Source organism: Pseudophryne corroboree, chromosome 10 (genome assembly GCF_028390025.1).
Source record: "Pseudophryne corroboree isolate aPseCor3 chromosome 10, aPseCor3.hap2, whole genome shotgun sequence".
Classification (NCBI taxonomy): domain Eukaryota; kingdom Metazoa; phylum Chordata; class Amphibia; order Anura; family Myobatrachidae; genus Pseudophryne; species Pseudophryne corroboree.
In genome coordinates, this window is record NC_086453.1 from 263,708,179 (window position 1) to 263,724,274 (window position 16,096).

The window sequence follows — 16,096 nt, forward strand, 5'->3', positions numbered from 1 at the left end:
ATGGAGAACAAAATTGTGGAGGTTAAAAAAATAGGGAAAGATCAAGATCCACTTCCACCTCGTGCTGAAGCTGCTGCCACTAGTCATGGCCGAGACGATGAAATGCCATCAACGTCGTCTGCCAAGGCCGATGCCCAATGTCATAGTACAGAGCATGTAAAATCCAAAACACAAAAGATCAGTAAAATGCCTCAAAAATCAAAATTAAAAGCGTCTGAGGAGAAGCGTAAACTTGCCAATATGCCATTTACGACACGGAGTGGCAAGGAACGGCTGAGGCCCTGGCCTATGTTCATGGCTAGTGGTTCAGCTTCACATGAGGATGGAAGCACTCATCCTCTCGCTAGAAAAAAGAAAAGACTTAAGCTGGCAAAAGCACAGCAAAGAACTGTGCGTTCTTCGAAATCAGAAATCCCCAAGGAAAGTCCAATTGTGTCGGTTGCGATGCCTGACCTTCCCAACACTGGACGGGAAGAGCTTGCGCCTTCCACCATTTGCACGCCCCCTGCAAGTGCTGGAAGGAGCACCCGCAGTCCAGTTCCTGATAGTCAAATTGAAGATGTCAGTGTTGAAGTACACCAGGATGAGGATATGGGTGTTGCTGGCGCTGGGGAGGAAATTGACAAGGAGGATTCTGATGGTGAGGTGGTTTGTTTAAGTCAGGCACCCGGGGAGACACCTGTTGTCCGTGGGAGGAATATGGCCATTGACATGCCTGGTCAAAATACAAAAAAAATCAACTCTTCGGTGTGGAATCATTTCAACACAAATGCGGACAACAGGTGTCAAGCCGTGTGTTGCCTTTGTCAAGCTGTAATAAGTAGGGGTAAGGATGTTAACCACCTCGGAACATCCTCCCTTATACGTCACCTGCAGCGCATTCATCATAAGTCAGTGACAAGTTCAAAAACTTTGGGCAACAGCGGAAGCAGTCCACTGACCAGTAAATCCCTTCCTCTTGTAACCAAGCTCCTGCAAACCACACCACCAACTCCCTCAGTGTCTATTTCCTCCTTACCCAGGAAAGCCAATAGTCCTGCAGGCCATGTCACTGGCAAGTCTGACGAGTCCTCTCCTGCCTGGGATTCCTCCGATGCATCCTTGAGTGTAACGCCTACTGCTGCTGGCGCTGCTGTTGTTGCTGCTGGGAGTCGATCGTCATCCCAGAGGGGAAGTCGGAAGACCACTTGTACTACTTCCAGTAAGCAATTGACTGTACAACAGTCCTTTGCGAGGAAGATGAAATATCACAGCAGTCATCCTGCTGCAAAGCGGATAACTGAGGCCTTGGCAGCCTGGGCGGTGAGAAACGTGATAGATAGATAGATAGATAGATAGATAGATAGATAGATAGATAGATAGATAGATAGATAGATAGATAGATTGTTTGTATTGGGGCAGTATGGATGGTGTAATGGTTAGCATTACTGCCTCACAGCACTGAGGTTATGGGTTCGATTCCCACCATGGCCCTAACTGTGCAGAGTTTGTATATTCTCCCCGTACTTGCGTGGGTTTCCTCTGGGTACTCCAGTTTCCTCCCACAATCCAAAAATATACTGGTAGGTTAATTGGCTCCCAACAAAATTAACCCTGGTGTGAATGTGTGTTCATGTGATAGGGAATATAGATTGTAAGCTCCACTGGGCCAGGGACTGATGTGAATGAGCAAATATTCTCTGTAAAGCACTGCGGAATATGTGTGTGCTATATAAATAACTGGTAATAATAATTAAGTGTTGTCTTAGCGATTATTGCTAAATTAGCGGGGGTTACATCATGAATAAATTCCACTTAGTGGTATAGTTTATTTTAAAAAAATCATGTTACCCTCACAGAGGGAAAAAGACTTTCAGCTGCGACCCCTCATGGAGGGTAAATAAGACGGACAGAACATTTAAGGGTAAGGAGCAATAGGGGCGCGTTGCACCAGAGACTGAGCCGTGAGCCTACAAGGGGGCATAAAGTGCGTGGGGTGAGCGGGAAGGAGAGCCGTGGGGACAGAGGTCTTAAAAAGTAGAGAGCAGGGAGACCGTTAGAGCAGGAGTGACAGCATCTGAGGAGAGGACGGCACGGAGATGGTGCGGCACAGCGGGAGATGGCACCGATCGGCTTATCCGGCCCCAGCACTGCGGCACATAAAGACACTCACCAATGGAAGATAGAGGGTGAGGACAGTGCGGTGAGCGGATCGTAGACAGCAGCAGGTCCCGGTCAGAGACGCTGCCTGAAGGGGCGCCTGCAGCAGTGACTGCGGTTAGGAGGGGAGCTCTGACTGGGTGGCGCAGATTGTGAGGTCCAGCCCCAGAGACGCCTTCAGGGAGGTGATCGAGAACGAGTGACCAACCCGACGAGAGTCGTGAGTGCATTCATCGGGTAGAGAGGGAGGCCGTACTACACCTACATATAAGGTTAAGGGGTGGACCTACATAGAACTTTTGCAGAGAAGGGCCTTTGAATGAAGGGGGTTTACCCCATTGCCTCAGTAGAATTCATTAATTCATTATAAAGTGGCACCACAATGAAAGGGGTTTAGTCCAGTACCTCACCATACTACAGCAAGTTGCCTCTCAGTGTAATTTGAGGAGTATTCCTAGCAGAGGCGTCACTCACCTCTGTGACACCCGGTGCGGCAGCGAGGATAAAAGAGGTGGGGCTTCACGGGAATGGGCGGGGCTTAAATAGAGGGGCGGGGCTTCGCGGGCGGAACCCGTTTTTAAACCATTGCAGGTACGCAAAGGGGGCGGGGCTTTGCGGAGGGGTGGGGCTTCGCGTCCCGACACACGTTTTTTTTTTCACTGGGGGGTGTGGGAGGTGAGGGCTGACTCTCGGGAGGTGCTGTCCCTGCAGTGCTGGCTCCTACAAAGTGACAGGAGCCGAGTGCTGCACATAATATAACAGTGCAGCACTCGGCTTCTGTTACTCTGCAGGAGCCGGCATTTTGGTGTCACCCCTCGGCGGGCCGCACCCCCCGCACCCCCCTTGTGACGCCACCTAGTTAAAGTGGCTGTCAGCATTAAGAAGGGACAGTACTACTCCATGTTAACAGTGCAAATTCAGTCAGACAATTTATAGCAGCCAGACTTTGAACAGAGTGATAGACCTACATCCATTACAGTGTAAACATAGATTAGTTGCCATATCAGTCATCCACTCTGTGAGACGGTCATCTTGTCCTACATACAGAAAGCCTCCCCTGCAAATTGGCAGTAAACTAGAGTTAACAGAAAAGATATCCGCAGTTTCTTCAGACTTACTTCAGAAGTACTAGCACAGCAAAGTCGAACAAAACCATTTGCAGATAATTGGAAACGGATGTAGGTAGATTAATTCAGGATACATTTTGGCTTCCAGAACTTGCCTCCTATTCGGATTTGTTTAGCCTTGCTTAGCATTGAGAGCGACAGAACTTGATTACGTTACCGCTAATAAAGGACGCATACAGAACATCTATGTAGGATAAATCCCACCGGACATAAAGGGAATCAGCTGCATGTATTTTACTTTGATATCTTAACTCATACGAGACTGCATGTGCGCCAACATATTGGCCATTAATCACTGCGCAGTATAGACATTTAAGGGGAGAGTAACATTGTTCGATATAGACCTAAATCTAGATACAGTGGTAACCACTGAGAGATCTTGCTGGTTACAATATTGCTTGTATTTAAATTGCTTATAGTAAATTGTATCCATTTGGGCTGTTCAATGTTGATACTCTTGTTGCCGATAATCTAAACATTCTACCCTTCTAGGACAGAGATTTGCCGAGATCGTCGGTTGCGGTGAAATAAAACTTACCTTTACTGTTTATACATAATTGTTGTTGTAAGAAAAGCACGGAACTAATTGATTGTAATATTTTAGCTGTTTTTCCCCCGAAAATCATCCAGATCCAAAACCAAAACATGAAAGAGTGGTTTTGGCAAAACCAATCCAGATCCAAAACACGAGGGGGTACATTTACTAAGATGGGAGTTCTATTTAAGATGGGATGTTGCCCATAGCAACCAATCAGATTCTACTTCTCAGTTATCGAGCACCTTCTAGAAGATAATACCTGGAATCTGATTGGTTGCTATGGGCAACATCCCATCTTAAATAGAACTCCCATCTTAGTAAAATTACCCCGAGGATGGAACCAGAACCAAAACCAAAACACAAAACACGAAAAGTGCCCGCCGCACATCTCTAGTTTTTAATAATAAAAATCTGTGTTTTATTTGGTCACCCTCTGGGGATTGCACACCTGTGTAACACAGGTGCTGATGATGTCTTTAATCAATGTGCCCTGTGGAGTGGGCGTTTACTAAATCGACATTGGATCATTCCTGTTGTGCACTTGTATATAAATGTATGCTTTTGTATTTTGTATGTTATTTCCTGATGATGACAAACTATAAAGTTTGAAACGCAGGACGGTGTGTGTCTTTTAATTATGGAGAATCAGCTTGAGTGCCGCACCTTCTGCTGCTGTATCTACTTACACGTGTGAGGGCACCAGCGAAGTATTTCATTCTGCACTGGGAGTGCCGGACCTTGGATGCACTATATATATATATATATATATATATATATATAAAAGATGTGCGGCGGGCACTTTTCGGGTTTTGTGTTTTGGTTCTAATTCCACTTTCGTGTTTTGGTTTTGGCTTGGTTTTGACAAAGCCACCCTTTTGTGTTTTGGTTTTGGTTTTGGATCTGGATGATTTTTGGGGGGGAAACATAAAAACAGCTAAAATCACAGAATTTGGGGGTCATTTTGCTCTTACTGTATTATTAACCTCAATAACATTAATTTCCATTCATTTCCAGTCTATTCTGAACACCTCACAATATTGTTTTTAGGCCTAAAAGTTGCACCGAGGTGGCTGTATGACTAAGCTAAGCGACACAAGTGTGCGGCACAAACACCTGGCCCATCTAGGAGTGGCACTGCAGTGGCAGACAAGATGGCACTATTCAAAAACTAGTCCCCAAACAGCACATGATGCAAAGAAGAAAAATAGGTGCAATTAGGTAGCTGGATGGCCAAGCTAAGCGACACAAGTGTGCGGCACAAACACCTGGCCCATCTAGGAGTGGCACTGCAGTGTCAGACAGGATGGCACTTTTCAAAAACTAGGCCTCAAACAGCACCTCATGCAAAGATGTAGAAGAGGTGCAATGAGGTAGCTGTATGACTAAGCCAAGCGACACAAACAATTGGCCCATCTAGGAGTGGCACTGCAGTGGCAGACAGAAGGGCAGATATAAAAAAAAAAAAGGCCCCAAACAGAACATGATGCAAAGAAGAATAAAAGGTGCATCGAGGTTGCTGTATGACTAAGCTAAGCGACACAACCACCTGGCCCATCTAGTAGTGTCACGCAGTGGCTGAATGTTGAGAGTGGGCCACAATTGTTCGGTCCACTGACAGAATATCCAGCACGCCCCTGTCATTTTTTTTAATTCTGCAATTGGTGGACTTATACGGCAGTACCCCAGGACTAATACGGCAGTACCCCTGGACTCATACGGCCGTGTCAGACAGGATGGCACTTTTCAAAATATAGGCCCCAAACAGCACCTCATGCAAAGGGGTGGTATTCATGTGACCGACGGTCAGGAGACCGACGGTCACATGACCTCCTCCAGCCTCCCGACCCCCACTATCCCGATGGACGGCATGCCGACCAACAGGAACTATTTCCACTCGTGGGTGTCCACGACACCCATATAGTGGGAATATAACACGTGGCAACCGTAGGTAGCCACCGAGCCCGCAGCGTGGCGAGCGCAGCGAGCCCGCAAGGGGCTTGCTGCACTCGCCTCTCCCCGCCGGGATCCCAGCGTCGGTATGCTGCCGGGATCCCGGCGTCGGTAAGCTGACCGGTGGTCAGGAAACCGCCGGTCAGCCATACTACACCCCATGCAAAGATGTCCAAGAGGTGCAATGAGGTAGCTGTATGACTAAGCCAAGCGACTCAAACAATTCCCACTGGAATTATACGTACAAATCACTGGAATTATACGTACAAATCACTGGAATTATACTGCAAAATCAATGTAATTATACATCCAAATCACTGGAATTATACATCCAAATCACTGAAATTAAATGGCAAAAACACTGGAATTATAGGTCCAAATCACTGGAATTAAATGGCAGTACCACTGGACATATATGGAAGTGTCAGACAGGATGGCACTTTAAAAAAATAGTCCCATAAAAGCACATGATGATAAGAATAAAAAAAAGTGCAAGATGGAATTGTCTTTGGGCCCCCCCAACCACCCTTATGTTGTATAAACAGAACATGCACACTTTAACAAACCAATCATTTCAGCGACAGGGTCTGCCACACGACTGTGGCTGAAATGACTGGTTTGTTTGGGCCCCCACCAAAACAGAAGCAATCAATCTCTCCTTGCACAAACTGGCTCTACAGAGGCAAGATGTCGACCTCATCCTTCGATTCCTCACCCCTTTCACCGTGTACATCCTCCTCCTCACAGAGTATTAATTCGTCCCCACTGGAATCCACCATCACAGGTCCCTCTGTACTTTCTGGAGGCAATTGCTGGTAAAGGTCTTCCCGGAGGAATTTATAATTAATTTTGATGAAAATCATCTTCTCCACATTTTGTGGAAGTAACCTCTTACGCCGATCGCTGACAAGGTTACCGGCTGCACTAAACACTCTTTCGGAGTACACATTGGAGGGGGGGCAACTTAGGTACAATAAAGCCAGTTTGTGCAAGGGCATCCAAATTGCCTCTTTTTCCAGCCAGTATACATACGGACTGTCTGACATACCTACTTGGATGCTGTCACTCATATAATCCTCCACCATTCTTTCAATGGTGAGATAATCATATGCAGTGACAGTAGACATGTCAGTAATCGTTGGCAGGTCCTTCAGTCTGAACCAGATGTCAGCAGTCACTCCTGACTGCCCTGCATCACCACGAGCGGGTGGGCTAGGAAATCTTATCCCTTTCCTTGCAGCCCCAGTGGTGGGAGAAATTGAAGGAGGAGCTATTGACTGGTCACGTTCCACTTGAGTTGACAATTTACTCACCAGCAGACTTGTGTGTGCCGGAAAGAGAGATACAACGTAGGCTTTAAACCTAGGATCGAGCTCGGTGGCCAAAATGTAGTGCTCTGATTTCACAGATTGACCTCCCTTGAATCCTGGCAAAGCGAGTGAAGGGCTCCATCCACAAGTCCCACATACTTTGCGGAATTGCTCCATCTTAGCTCCTCCTTCAATTTCTCCAGCTGCTTCTGCAAAAGCCTGATGAGGGGAATGACCTGACTCAGGCTGGCAGTGTCTGAACTGACTTCACGTGTGGCAAGTTCGAAGGGATGGAGAACCTTGCACAAGAAAGAAATCATTCTCCACTGCACTTGAGTCAGGTGCATTCCCCCTCCTTTGTTTTGCTGCTCCTCCATCCTCTGAAGATTATATAGAGTGTTGAATTCCACCTCATTACCACCTCTTGCTTCAGTTGATGGCAGGGCAGGTTCAGGAGTGTTTGCTGGCGCTCCAGTCTTCGGCACGCGGTGGCAGAATGTAGAAAGTGGCCCGCAATTTTTCGGGCCACCGACAGCATATCCTGTACACCCCTGTCATTTATCGAAAAATTCTGCACCACCAAATTAATTGTATGTGCAAAACATGGGACGTGCTGGAATTTGCCCAGATATAATGCACACACAATATTGGTGGCGTTGTCCGATATCACAAATCCCCAGGAGAGTCTACTTGGTATAAGCCATTCTGCAATGATGTCCCTCAGTTTCTGTAAGAGGTTGTCAGCTGTGTGCCTCTTACGGAAAGCTGTGATACATAGTGTAGCCTGCCTAGGAACGAGTTGGCGTTTGTGAGATGCTGCTACTGTTGCCGTTGCTGTTGTTGCTGCGGGAGGCCATACATCTACCCAGTGGGCTGTCACAGTCATATAGTCCTTAGTCTGCCCTGTTCCACTTGTCCACATGTCCATGGTTAAGTGGACACTGGATACAACCGCATTTTGTAGGACACTGGTGACTCTTTTTCTGACGTCTTTGTACATTCTCGGTATCGCCTGCCTAGTGAAGTGGAACCTAGATGGGATTTGGTACCAGGGACACAATACCTCCATCGATTGTCTAAATCCCTCTGGGATGACGATCGACTCCCAGCAGCAACAACAGCAGCAGCAGCAACCACTCAAGGATTCTCCAGAGGAATCTCAGTTAGGAGAGGACTCCTCAGTCTTGACAGTGACATGGCCTGCAGGACTACTGACGTTCCTGACTGAGGAGGAAGTTGACGTTGAGGAAGTTGGTGGTGTTGCGTGCAGGAGCTTGGGTACAGGAGGAAGAAGGGATTTAGGTGTCAGTGGACTGCTTACGCTCTTACCCAAAGTTTCACAACTTGACACTGACTTCTGATGAATGCGCTGCAGGTGACGTATAAGGGAGGATGTTCCTAGGTGGTTAACATCCTTATCCCTACTTATTACAGATTGACAGAGGCAACAGATGGCTTGACACCTGTTGTCCAGATTTGTGGAGAAATAATTCCACACCGAAGAGGTGGCTTTTTTGATAGTTTGTCAGGCATCACAATGGGCTTCTTCATCCCACAGACAACAGGTGTCTCCCCCGGTGCCTGACTTAAACAAACCACATCACCATCAGAATCCCCATCGTCAACTTCCTCCTCAGCGCCAGCAACACCCATATCCTCATCCTGGTGTACTTCAACAGTGACATCTTCAATTTCAATATCAGGAACTGGACTGTGGGTGCTCCTTCCAGCACTTGCAGGGGGCGTGCAAATGGTGGAAGGAGCCACCTCTTCCCATCCAGTGTTGAGAAGGTCAGGCATCGCAACCGCCGACACACTTGGACTCTACTTGGAGATTTTTGATACCATCTCAGAATGCACAGTTCTTTTCTTTACTTTTTCCAGCTTAACTCTTTTAATTTTTATAGCGGGAGGATCAGGGCTTCCATCTTCATGTGAAGCTGAACCACTAGTCATGAGCATAGGCCAGGGCCTCAGCCGTTCCTTGCCACTCCATGTCGTAAATGGCATATTGGCAAGTTTACGTTTCTCCTCAGACCATTTAAATTTCTTTTTTTTGGGGGTCTTTTTACTGAACTTTGGCTTTTTGGATTTTACATGCCCTCTGCTATCACATTGGGCATCAGCCTTGGCAGACGACAATGGCATTTCATCGTCTATGTCATGGCTTATGGCAGCATCTTCACCACTAGGAGGAAGTGGTTCTTGATCTTTCCCTATTTTATCCTCCAAATTTGTGTTCTCCATTATTTTTCTGGAGTTATATAACACAATATGTGGCACAGGACACTAGCACTGATGGCTGATGCACAGGACACTAGCACTGGTATGATGCAGGACAACACAGCAACACTGTAAGGGACTCGTTGTTGTTGTTGTTATTATTATTATTATTATTATTATTATTATTATTATACTGTAGCAGTGGACATATAGCAGCAGCATATACCACTGTGACTGCCTGGTCACTGGAATGACTGATGGCTGATGGACTTGACACTAGTACTGATCTGATGCAGGACAACACAGCTAATTATACAGCAGCACTGGGCATATGGCAGCAGATGACACCACCACTGTGAATGGTCACTGGACTGACTGATGCACAGGACACTAGCACTGGACTGATGCAGCACAATACACCACCCTGCCTGAACTGATGCAGCACAACACAGCACCCTATACAGCAGCACTGGACATATGGCAGCAGAGGACACAAGCACTGAAACTGGACAGATTCAGCACAAGACACGGACACTGAAAGAACGGAGACACATCCTCTCTCTACTCCCTCCAATGCCGGAGTGAAAATGGAGGGGACGCACGACTCCTTATATGGAATCCAAACTCTGCGAGAATCCGACAGCGGAATGATGATGTTTTGCCTTGTTCTGGTTTCCGAGTCAGGCGGGAAAACCTGAGCCTGACACAGAACCGAACTCGAATGGCAAAGTCTCATAGAACCGAACCTGCTCATCCCTATATATATATATATATATATATATATATATATATATATATATTTACAAAACAGATACTCTCCCTTTTGCGCTATTAAACAGAAAGTGAGAAAGGATTGGGTTTGGGCTGCCAAATTCCACTAAGTCCCTTGTTAGGAGGGACTAAAAAGATACAAATATGTGCCAGTAGAGGAATGGGCGCACTTGGGTTGTTTTTCCACCCAATATTCAATGGGGGAAAACAGCAGTCTCCCTAAGATATTTACTCCTAATTCGTAAGCATAAAACCACATTTAACATGTTCCATGTAAAAATTTATTACAACATAAAAGCAATGATACAAAACGGTATTGTATCTCTTCTTGCAGATAACACCATATAGTACAGAGGACCAGTTGAAATAACTTTGATAGATTCCTCCTTCTCCTTTGACAATTCGGAGATTTGATGTTTATGAACAAATAACCCGACGCGTTTCGTCTTACTCCAAGACTTCATCAGGGGTATGTCTCTAGTGCTTGATAAATACTGTTAGTGCATTACACTGGTTGTGGCTTGAAGCTATTGTAGCTACTGGTAAGGTTACACACGCATATGAAATTGTGGTAGACCTGTGTATTTGAACTTGTTATTCAAATCCCTGAATCATAAGGTCGCATACCTATATGAACTTGCGTTCAGGCCTATGCGTTTGAACTTGTTATTCAAGCACTTAACCATAAGGCTTAATCTAACTTTCACCTGTGTACCCCACCGGTGTGTGGTTTTTTCAAGTATCCAGAATACGTAATTGCCATTTCATTTGATGCACTAACAGTATTTATATCATTGCTTATATGTTGTAATAAATTTTTACATGGAACATGTTAAATGTGGTTTTATGCTCATGAATTAGGAGTAAATATCTTAGGGAGACTGCTGTTTTTCCCCACTGAATATTGGGTGGAAAAACAACCCAAGTGCGCCCATTCCTCTACTGGCACATATATATATATATATTAGTACAGTGTGGGAGTGCACTCACCAGTCTTCATCCAAAACACTTTTATCCAAGTAAGTTTAAAATGTCATTCCGACATTTCGGGCCTACCTGGACCTTTGTCAAGTTACCTGGTAGGACCGAAACGTCGGAATGACATTTTAAACTTATCTGAATAAAAGTTTTTTGAACCTTTGCTAATAAGGCAGTAGATTCTGGCGTTATGCCAGGGTCTACTTGCTGCTGGAGAGGAGGGGGCCCACAATGGAGGCTGCACCCAGTTCCCCTCCTCACTTAAAAAGTGCCTGCTTAGATGGTAACACAATAGATAAAAGTCAAATAACAATGGATAATACCGCAACTAGGGTAGAGGAGCCGCAGGTGTTGCTGAAATTTATGCAGAGTACCCGGGTATTCCCTGCATATGGCTCCTAGGCTTATACCAGGGGTGGTCATCAGATCCTGGTGTTGGTCTTCAGGATAACACAGGTGTAGTACACCGACACGTTTCGAGACACAGCAGGTCTCTTCTTCAAGGCTTTTCTAGTCTGGGTTGTTTTTTAGTATTTGTAATTGTATCTTAAAAGTGTATGTTCCTGACAGTGTGTTCAGTACTGCTCTGAACTCCCATCCCAGTCTGTGACATTAGTCTGTAGCAAGTTCAGTTGCCATACCTGTGGCTGGACTCCTTACACAAATGTGATAGCGGAAGGCTCAAGGATGTGGTAGACAAATGCTAAGAGTCCAGTGAATGGTGCTCTGTGTTCCTTTAATATTTATCTTGAGATTGTGGTGACAAATATACATACATTGATTTTAACACATTCCCGGGAGTGGTATTAATATTTTATATGTGCTTTTTAATAAATGAAATATATTACTCTGATATTGTACTAGTATTTGGGCTGATGTTTGCAGCACCACCCACTGTCTTTTTATCAGTACTCAGTTTAAGCACTCATTCTTACTACTCACTTCTGTGCATATATGTTAGCACTTGCTCCTAGAGGGGGACACTTACTAAACAAAATATATTTATACTACCAGTTGTTATTATGCCAGTGCAGTCTTAAATCGAAAGATAAATTCCTGCCCAACCCCATTAGCCAATGCTGCTTCTAGTAATCCTCACTTGATAGTGCTGCAGACTTAGATTTGCTTCTAAGAATGAAACATAACCCCATTAGCACTCACTAGAGAGGTTATGACTTCCATCCTGTATTTAGCAAACAGCAGCAAGTGTAGCTCACCACTGTATTACCCCTTTCACATCGCACAAATAACCTGGTATCGACCCGGCATACTGCCGAGTCAACACAGGTCACTGTGCGATGTAAAAGGGTCCATGCAGAATTCCTGGGTTGTCTCACCCGGTAATTCAACCCGGGTTATAAGAAGGGATAATCCCGGGTGGAATACTGGATCAGTGGCAGTGAGGGAGAGGCGGCGTGGAGATGGGCTCATTTCCCAGTGACGCCCCCGCTGCTGGCGACGCCCCCCCCCTTCCCCCGCCGCTATGGCAACCGACCCGGCAAATTGCCTGCTCGGTAAGCCTGCTGTTAGGGTCCAATGCCGGATCCCACCCAGGAAGTACCCGTTTCCAATTCCCGGGTGGGATCCGGCATTGGAGATGTGAAAGGGGTATATGACTGTACTGCTTATGCCACATATTGATGGCAATTGCAGTATGATTCCCATAGCCAGAAATGGGGACCCAGCAAATGCCTTTCCAGCTTTGCTGTGTACCTCGCAGGGTGGAAGCACAATGAACAAGTGCATACGGCTGTCGCAGGGGCGTAGCCAGAACTTTGTGGGCCCTATAGCAAAATTTTGAAGGGGCCCCCCTGCCTCAATACTTCTAGAGAGACACTTCTCTGCAGCAGTTGTTAATTTTATTTATGCCCTATAATAGTGCCCTAGTTCATTTTCTGGACCATAGTAGAGCCTTATTTAATGTTATGCCCCATAGTAGTGCCCTAGTTTCTTTTATGAATCGCAGTAGTGCTTAAGTTCCCCCTATGTCACATTTCAGAGCTGCCAGTACACATTATGCCGCACAGTACCCCCAGTTCACATTATGATATACAGTGCTCCCTGTTCATATTGTGCCTCATTACAGTGCCCCGGTTCATATTATATAATATTAAAATGCCCTAGAGATATTGCAGGCCCCAAGAAAATTTTTGAAAGGACCCCTACGTACCACCCAATGGTGAAAAATGGATATAACACATGTAACTTTGACAGGGAAGGTGGGCCCCCCTCAGCACTAGGCCCCATAGCAGCTGCACTGCCTGCACCTGTGCATGCACTGTGGTGGCCACCTCTTCACTGTGTTAATGTATACTTAATGAATTGGAGACACTGCTGCATGTCATATTATTACTGTATGTATTGGGGGCACTGATGTGTGGCATAATTAGGTATTGGGGGCAGTGATGTGTGACATACGTATTATAGGCAATGTAGTGTGACATACGTATTGGGGCACTGATATGTGGCATTATGAATTGGGAGTACTTCTGCTGCATGAGGGGCTACCTATTTTGTTAGTCCCAGGCCCAATAATTTCTGATGGCAGCCCCGATAAGGAACAATATTAAATAGAGCCTTTAATCCTATTCAATACTAATTTTATATTTTTTGTACCATCCATTCAACATGTAATTGTAGTTTTACACGTGTTTGGTTTCCCAAAGAAAACTTTCATGTAATTATCTAAGTTTCGCATTTCCATAGTTATTGTTTTCTCATATTACTTATTGGAATACAAACTACATTTTTACATTTTTTTTATGATGGCATTCATTTATATCCCTAAATCAGCTCCTATAACTTATCAGCAGCATTTTACACTGTCACAGGGAAGATGATTAACCCCTCTAATTAGCTATCAATCAATATGAGATTATTACCCACGTCATATCTGTGCCTAATTATCCTCCATGAGCAGGACCCTATTTTCAAATGCTGCAACTTACTTCTCTATCAGGAACCTGCAGCACTACTGCACATGCGTGGTCAACGGGCCATGCATCTGCAGCACCATTGCAGGGAGAGTTCCTGCAGGAGTCTCCCACAGTAATTTCTATGATCTGTAGTCAAGACATCTGAAGATGGTGAAGCTGCCAGAGCCAAGTACTGGAATGGGTTGGTCATCCGACAGCCTAGCAGCCCACTTATATACAGTATGTGGGCTGCTTCCACTGCCAGAATGGAGGACCTGAGTTATATGCTCTGGTCCCTCCTTGTTACATTTGTGGGTTCCTTAATATTTGAGGATAGCCCACAAATATTATTTGATACAGTATATAGATCCAATAGAGTGAAAAGAATACTACTTTACTCAAAAAACCTAGATTTGGATGGTATACTTGCAACAAGAGAGCAACCCTATCAGATTGCCCATAATGTATACTCATAGAAATAAAACATATTACTATTCTTTATGTGTATATTTTATTTTTATTTTTTAGGATAAATCCTTCTGAACACATGGCACAGGCAGACCATGAAATGGAGTCTACTATCATGTATCATGGAACAACTGTACAGGCAGCCACTCTTATCATTATAGGAGGATTTCAAGTCTCTCCAACAGGGATGCTGGGGAAAGGCGTCTATGTCAGTAGAGATCCAGAAAAGGCCGAAAGGTATCCACTAAGTTATCCAAAAGAGCGGAAAGTGGTTCTGAAGCTGTCTATAAAGATGGGAAAAGTGCTGAAGATTACTCATCAAGGTCACCCCCTGCAGTATACCTGGCATGACCGCGGCTATGACTCTGCGTGGGTGCCGCCAGAATGTGGCATGGTTCCTAGTGGATTAGAAGAAGCCTGTGTATATGACCCAGGCAGGATCACAGTTATTGATGTTTATAGTTGTCCTCCAAAGTACATTGATGCTTTAAAATCATATATTGGTAATCCTAATGCTTTGACAAAAGAAAATTATCCATTAGTAATGCAAATATTAGTGGAAGAAGTTATGTATGACATTAGTACCCGACAGTAACAGCTCCACTTCAATATTTTAATTGGTTAGGGATATGTATGCTTGTCAATTTAATAACATCATCAAGGACAGATTGTGTGCTTTAACCCCTTCTATTCACTATTACCCTAACTGATTTGCATTTGCAATTAGAAGGTATACTTAATACAATGGAACTGTATTATGAGTTATATATTGTACATGGAATATGCTGTTGCAACATTAATGAAATAAATATATTGCACTGTGATAAGTGTTAATTTAATAAAAAAAGACTGCATATTGCAAACACAAATTACACATGTATATATATATATATATATATATATAGTTACCCTGGTGCGGCACTCGATGTATAACAAACACAGTCTGGAGATCAATACTGTTTCAACAACGTTTCAATGCTCGCAAGCACTATCGTCAGGTTAATTAGAAGAAATGAGACATTACATACCTTAAATACACGTGCACCCGTGAAAAACATATCAACTGTTACCGGGGGATCCGGTAGATATCTTTTACAAAGAATTAGGAGATATTTTGAGAAATGCTGTCCAAAATGAAATTATTGATCAAAAATTGGCTGATGTATTGTTACCTAAGTACCCGGTGGCACCGTTATTTTATACGCTACCTAAAGTACATAAGGGGTTAACCCCCCCGCCGGGACGCCCTATTGTTTCATCTAGGGGCTCTTTAACACAGCCAATCTCCACATATTTGGACGCTATATTCCAACCCTTGGTTCAGCAGCACAAGAATTTTTTGTTAGATACAACCATGTTTTTGAATAAGCTGACTACATTACGTGATATCCCGGAGAATTCATGGATGGTCTGCGCTGATGTAGTCAGTTTATACACAATAATCCCACATGACTCTTGTTTAAATGCAGTAAAAAGGTTTTTGATTGAGAGTAATACTTTTGACTTGGCATTTATTGATTTTTGTTTGGCACTGTTGGAGTTTATTCTGAAGAAGAACTATTTCTTGTTTGATAAAAAATACTACATCCAATTAAGCGGTTGCTCAATGGGCTCAGCAGTAGCCCCGGCAATAGCAAACAAATTTATGTTCGGGGTTGAGCAGGAGATGTTCTTCGC

The 16,096-nt window shown here is 44.5% G+C and overlaps 1 protein-coding gene across 1 annotated transcript in view; it reads left to right on the plus strand.

Annotated features, from left to right (window-relative positions):
• The window catches only part of LOC134966468 (uncharacterized), a 29,399-nt gene extending 14,153 nt beyond the window's left edge, over positions 1 to 15,246 (plus strand). Inside the window, exon 3 of the mRNA XM_063943230.1 lies at positions 14,480 to 15,246. Within this exon, the coding sequence (XP_063799300.1) occupies positions 14,480 to 15,014 (535 nt within the window). The 3' untranslated portion in view covers positions 15,015 to 15,246. The remainder of the gene's footprint in view (positions 1 to 14,479) is intronic.
• Positions 15,247 to 16,096: the final 850 nt, after the last annotated feature.